The sequence below is a fragment of the Triticum dicoccoides genome, chromosome 4A, assembly GCF_002162155.2.
Source record: "Triticum dicoccoides isolate Atlit2015 ecotype Zavitan chromosome 4A, WEW_v2.0, whole genome shotgun sequence".
Classification (NCBI taxonomy): domain Eukaryota; kingdom Viridiplantae; phylum Streptophyta; class Magnoliopsida; order Poales; family Poaceae; genus Triticum; species Triticum dicoccoides.
The window spans coordinates 587,322,705-587,328,913 of record NC_041386.1 but is presented as its reverse complement, the minus strand read 5'-3'; the positions used below and the strand labels follow the sequence as shown (position 1 = coordinate 587,328,913).

The 6,209-nt window shown below is 50.7% G+C and overlaps 1 protein-coding gene across 1 annotated transcript; it reads right to left on the bottom strand.

The window, feature by feature from the left end:
* Positions 1–609: 609 nt before the first annotated feature.
* Positions 610–5,775, bottom strand: LOC119287014 (hydroxyproline O-galactosyltransferase GALT5-like). Its single transcript, XM_037566489.1, has 7 exons — positions 4,848–5,775; positions 3,121–3,353; positions 2,633–2,914; positions 2,416–2,544; positions 2,126–2,299; positions 1,464–1,571; positions 610–1,101 (listed from the first exon to the last, which is right to left on the bottom strand). The coding sequence occupies exons 1-7, from the start codon at positions 5,524–5,526 to the stop codon at positions 898–900; spliced, it is 1,809 nt and encodes a 602-aa protein (XP_037422386.1). The 5' UTR covers positions 5,527–5,775; the 3' UTR covers positions 610–897.
* Between the last annotated feature and the right edge of the window lie 434 nt (positions 5,776–6,209).

The window sequence follows — 6,209 nt, the reverse complement described above, 5'->3', positions numbered from 1 at the left end:
GCGCAAGGCTAAGGGTTTGTGTGGGGTGGGATGGGAGAGAGGGTGGGGCCAGCCTAAGTGGAACACAGACTGTGCAGCGCCCAAGAGCTAGGCGCTGCACATTACAAGTGTGGCGCCTAAGTTTGAGGCGCTGCAGTGCTGTCTGTGGGGCCGCAACTGGACCAGGGCTGCCACGCTGGCACGAGGTGCGACGCCCAAGAGAGAGGCGCTGCATAGTAGTGTGTGGCGCCCAGCTGTCGGGCGCCACACGAAAGGATCAGCAAAGTGAAATTTTTTCAGAACAAGGTCAGTTTGTGATTTGATTTGGCCCTCAGGTCAAATATGTGATTTCTGCCCCGGCGTGCTACTCCCTCCTGCCACCACCACACGGCGCAGCATGTTGCCGCTGCCCCACAAGCACATGTCGACCGATCATGGCTGCATCCCTAATTAAATTTACAGACAGACAGACATTCTGAGTTAAATTTACCACCATGTTATGGGCTTGGCGCCAGAATATGATCAGCGCTACTTGTGGACTCGGCCACTCAGGGAGGCGTTGGTCGCCACTCACAGTCACAGGGAAAGGGACATGGAGGAGAAAACAAAGACACCCATCACGTGCAGTCGTCGTCGATGATCATGATGATGATGACAGCAATGGAGAGCCGGCTAGTAGTTTATAATAACATGTATAACTATAATGATTTGGTAAGTATATATGGGTAACTAATGTTTGCACCACTACCTGGCTGGTTATGTGCATTACATGTGAGGTGAGGTGGTGCAAGTGAGTGTAATTAACTTAAACTTGTCAGGTTCCACTGCTAGGGCTGCTGCTCAGCTCATCATACCCAACCTCCCCTGAAAAATGAGCTTGGATCGTCCCTCCCACGGTAGTGAGAGCTGTGTGTCGTGTCATCTGGCGTTGCAGCACTGCGGCCTGCCTTGCCGTAGGTTCTCCCAGAGGCACAGCATCTGCCCCGGCGACTGGTAGTGCGCCGTGAGGTAGTCGTCGGCGCAGCCCGCCTGGCAGAACCGCGCGCCGTGGACGTACTCCACGCCGCCGGCGTCGAGCTGCCCCACCCACATGCCCACGCTCACGTCCTCCATCTTGAACAGCTGCCATGGCCAAAGCAGAACGCAATCATTCGTTTGTTAATACAAGGTGATGTACTATGTATTGATGATTGATGAACGGATACAACTTTTGGCTTTTCTGGTGTGGTGTGGTGTGGCATGGGCCATCTTTTCAGCCCACGCATGATTGGGCCCGTGCCGTTTCCCCCGATTTTCGATCAGAATCGGCATCATTCACCCAAACTTTAAACCAGGCCAGCCAGATGGTGCCTGGCTCTTGAGTGCTTGTGTGGAATGTGGAATGTGGAATGCAGTCACTACATGGGATCCCAATTCCCAGTGCCACTTGATACGCAATGAAAACAGAGAGGAAGAAAGGTGTTGGGTGGGCGCAGAGAGCTTACATTCAGCCGGCCCTTCTCCATCTCCGACGCGACGAAGCCCGCGATGTCGGAAGAAACAATGTAGCCAGCGCCGTCCGCGTAAGTCGGGTACGTGTCCCTGGGCCACTCCTGGAAATTTAGCGCAGAATGTTACCAAAGAGGTCAGCACGGCAGCACAGGACGGAAGTCAATAATGGTGCACCAATGATTGCGCTAACGACGAATGTAGTTAGCCAGCATGATTACATGAGACAATACCATATTCATGTGGGCAGCGCATACCAGTCGTTTATGTGGTTCTCATGTACTATTATTTGGCGCATCAAGAACATGAACACGCTGTCTGTTTTGCTAATTCCAGGAACTGTAATAGGACTGATGAGTGGTGACACAAAAACATGCTGTTCATGAGCAGTAAACGTCTGAAATTGACTCAGTCGACAAAAAGTTTGTACAACACTGGTTTGGTATCTTCTTTCTGATGAAATTTAATGCAGCTCCTATGTACTGGTTTGTCTTTCTGAGAGAGATACTCTACGTCAGTTATGAATGTTGTCACGGGGGCATTTAATTACTTTTGATCACTTGAGTAAAAGATATGCAAGTAGCCTGAGAGTCAATCTGCGTAATTTCAAGATAACATTTGCAAAAATAGGAGGTTTTTTTTTAGTAGATCACTTCACCTCATATGAGACGGCCCATTTTCCTTCTCGGAGTGGTCTGTGGTAGTAGTTCATGTTCCCCATATAGAAGCTTTTACCATCTGGGACTTTTTTTATTTCAGCCATAACTGAATCAAGTCTAACGAATGTATCATCATCGCACTTCATGACGTACTTCGCAGAAACAACACGAGCCTTCAAGGACAAAGAATATATATAAATAAAAAGAACATTGAGATTGCATAAGAACTGTCTGAAAGGTAATTTAAATTCAGTGTGACTATGTTAAATCCACTCCTTATGCTACATACCGCATACTCGCAGATGGCAACAGTCTTAAGAACAACCAGGTCGTAGCTATCCACAAAGGGCACAATGATAATGTCCCCGAAGAAATCCGCTTCTTTCTTCAAATCTTCATTAACTTCCCTTCTTCCATTCTGCCCTGAAACATGGTTTTGTTATATATCTTTTCATGGGAAGAAGGAAAGAAAACTACCGGAACTAAATGGCAGGACAATAGATTACCAAGGCGACAAAAAACCGAGCCATAGTACTGGATGAATTTCGTACTGCAGACATCCATGATCTCCTCACAGCCATGCGCTCGGTGAAGTGGCTTCCTGCTGAAAGAATGCCTATGAACAGCTCCACAGGTTCTTCAGGAGGAGGGGCTTTCAGTTCGGCCAGCAACTCCAGATTTCTTTCCATAATGTTAGGATGGACCGCGGGTAATGTACCAGCAAACATTGATTCAACCTCGATATCACCATTTGCTTGCACGGTAGCGACATCCTCGAGATCAAAGCCCTTGAAAGAACAAATGTAATCAATGAATTGGCGCATCAGCAAATCTTGCCAAAAAAACAGTGGGGAGGAGCTGATCTACGTCCTAACCACATTTTCAGTTGAAATGCTAATCTACATCCTAACCACAGCAAAGATGTGCACGGATTCCAGCTAGGAAGGATAGAAGCACACATCGTAGGACAATTGCAGAAGGAAACAGTACTTACAATGCGATAAGGAAAAGACGCGACATGCCTCCCATCAACTTGAACATGGTAACCTTCCAAACCGGAGCTTATTGTTAGAGCAAACAATTCACCCTCCACAAAAGGATAAGGCCAATCTATGAAACCACTGCTGCTCTGTCCAGCAACACGGTTACGCAGCAACATACTCTTCAACTCCTCAAGTGTGCCACCAGTGTTCCAGGTCCATTGCTCACATGTTACCAATCCATCAACTGCGCCACAGGAAAGCAATATAAGAAAATCTCGCGACGATCACCAGCTAAGCTAGCACACGTTAAACATTTTCTCATCAGCTCAAATTATTAGTAGAGCTCTCTTATTAGTAATTAGAATACCAAATGGACGTCCGGTGGGAATCACTAGCCCTAAAGCATTTGCAAGAAATTTATCATCAGGTTATCACATAGATATCCCACCAAATGGATTTCCATGGGAACCATGTAAATACCAAATATATTCCAACTATATAAGGAGAGGTCGGGCAGCAGTACCGCACATGTTATTGTCCTCTAGTCCTATTTTAGTTACCAAAGTCAAAGTAGAAAATGGATGAAATTTGCCATGAAACTTTGTCGGTATGTGTAATGACAGGGTATGAACGATCTAGTAATGGTACATCATCCACTGCTGATCATCAATCTACTTAGATTTTATAGATGATAAATGCAGTTGTCAGCCACATGCCATCCGACTCAGCTCAAAACTATCTGAAATATGATCTCGGGGGTTATGTGAAGCTTGGCAAGTTCACGGTTGAAAATTGAGCATCTGCAATAGTTCAGAACTCCAGAGTTCAAAATTGAGCATCTTGAAGTCCTCCTATCTATTCATACGGAGGAGAAATATAAGCATTTAGCGGGCATCATACAGTTGGAAATGAGAGCATGAAGACTGCCGTTAGAAAAACAAAGAAACTATCTAGATCCAAGGATGACCTATACTAAACGTGACAATGTCGCAAGTTCATTTTCCATATGATGGAATAGTAACCGGTAAAAACGTAAGGTGTCTATATGGATCCTAAACACAAACGAGGCAAGGAGGCAATTCTGCTGCGTAAACAGTTATTACGCCTTACAGGTTCTCGGGCACATTCAATTGTTTCACTGTTGGAAAAAACTGACATCCAGCAAAAATCCCTACATAACTCTGCTAAACTCGAATACACTCGCCGTTCTCCCCTCTTGTTATTACCTCTGGAAATGTTGAAATGGCACGGTGTACATCAATGCCAAGGGCCAAGGGCCATGGATCAAGATCAGTGGTATAGTTATCAAACATGGTGAGTGAGGATGCTACACTTTCCGACGACAGGCTTTCGCCCTGCACAGGACAAATGCTACGAATCATTGAAATTTTCCAAAAGGGAGCTAGAGCCGTATCACCAAACATGGTACTGCGATGGAGCCCCGATGAGATTAAGCACCGACCAGGAAACATGACACTGAATGCAAATCATCGGCATCAACATAGTACAGAGCCACTTGGTTAATTACCAGCACATATGTACCAGTAATATGTAGAGCCTAGAGCATTAGAGCTCCCCATGGATTGGTTGGTAATTAGTACCAACAACTGCACTGATCCTGCCGTGCGTGTGTACTGCTGCTACCGAAAATGTTTGATGTGCGTCGCCGTGGAATGCAATCGCGAAGTGAAATTTTAAGGTGAAAATTGGGTGGGAGTATGCAGAGCAGGTGACGCACCGGTGTCCTCGTCGGAGCGGCGCCAGCCCTCGCAGCGGAGCGCGGGGCCCCACTGGCCGCGGAAGCGGGTGTTGAGCTCGACGACGGGGCGGCCGCTCCAGTCGCCCCGGAGGCGCGGGTTGAGGTGGAGGATGGTGGTGGCGGCGTCCCCGTCCCCCGCGCCCCGCAGCTCCACCGCGAACTGCGCCAGGCCGCCTCCGGGCACCCGCCGCGGCCTGCCCACCACCGTGACGTGGGAGCCCAGCGCCAGCCCGCACGGCAGGGCGAGGGCGCGGGGCGCGTCGCCGGCCCGCGCGACGGAGGGCGGGCACCGCGGCGGCGCGGGGGACGGGGAGGGCGTCGCCGCGGAGGACGAGGCGGGGGCGGAGAGGGCGTCGCGGAGGAGGCGCGCGCCCTCGCGGAACGCCCGGGCGGCCGCCGCGTGGAGCGGCGCGGCGGCGTCGAGCGCGCGGACGTCGATCCGGGAGACGTCCAGGCGGAGGAGCGGGGAGGGGAGCCGTTGCCGCGTCCTCTCGGCGTGGGTGGCCTCGGCGGCGGTGAGGGCGACGGAGACGGTGGTGGGGCCGAGGGGGCGGCCGGGGTAGCGGAGGGAGAGGGCGGCGGCGTAGAGGAGCGCGGCGACGGGAAGCAGCAGCAGCAGGGGCCGGAGCCCGGCGGCGGGGCGGCGCGGCCGGCGCATGTCTCGTCTCCGGTGGGACGCTGCTGGCCGGCCGGCTGCCCGCGTCGCGTGGTGCGGCTTCTTCGTCGGTTACGTTTGGAGCTTGCTCCGAGGAGGGAAAGGTTGGAACTTTCCCCGGGGTTTAAGACGGCAGGAGATTATTATGAGATACCCATTTCCTTCCCCGGCTTGCCCGCCGATGATACGGCGTGGCGTGCGGCGTTTCTTTGGAGATTGTTAATGGCGCCGTTAATTGCCGCTGCTCCGGCGATCGCTTGCCTTGTGTGTGTGCATGCACTCAAAAATTGTTGCTTTTGCTTACAGTGCTAAGCATACATCGTACACTTGTGTGACACATTGAAGATTGGGGTACGTAGTGTGGTTGATTGCACACAATTTCGGCAGTTATGTCCCATAAAGCAATCTTTCACGAAAGTGTAGTTGCAATCGTGAGCACAAGGCAACTTGGGCACAGGATCTAGTCAGCACCAACGCCCCAGCTTTCTGCCCTCTGTTCCCCAGCATATCTGAAGCATGCAGCTAGCCAGGCTTAAGTTTGACAGCGAAATGGACTATGACAGTTCCGTTTATTTTCTACCCCCTCGGTGTACAAATGTAAGTCTTTTTGCCGTTTAATCCTGCGCTACAAGGGTCAGGCACGTTTTGCTGCGTCGTTGGCTCCCACGCTAGAAGGGTTGGACGCG

What these genes read in the sequence shown, in the direction of transcription:
- LOC119287014 (XM_037566489.1), bottom strand. Translation starts at nt 5,526, where the DNA reads ATGCGCCGGCCGCGCCGCCCCGCCGCCGGGCTCCGGCCCCTGCTGCTG. An exon ending in AATGGGCCGTCTCATATGAG is followed by an intron (nt 1,572 to 2,125) that starts GTGAAGTGATCT and finishes CTAAATTTCCAG; the next exon opens with GAGTGGCCCAGGGACACGTA. An exon ending in TGGAGAAGGGCCGGCTGAAT is followed by an intron (nt 1,102 to 1,463) that starts GTAAGCTCTCTG and finishes TGGCCATGGCAG; the next exon opens with CTGTTCAAGATGGAGGACGT.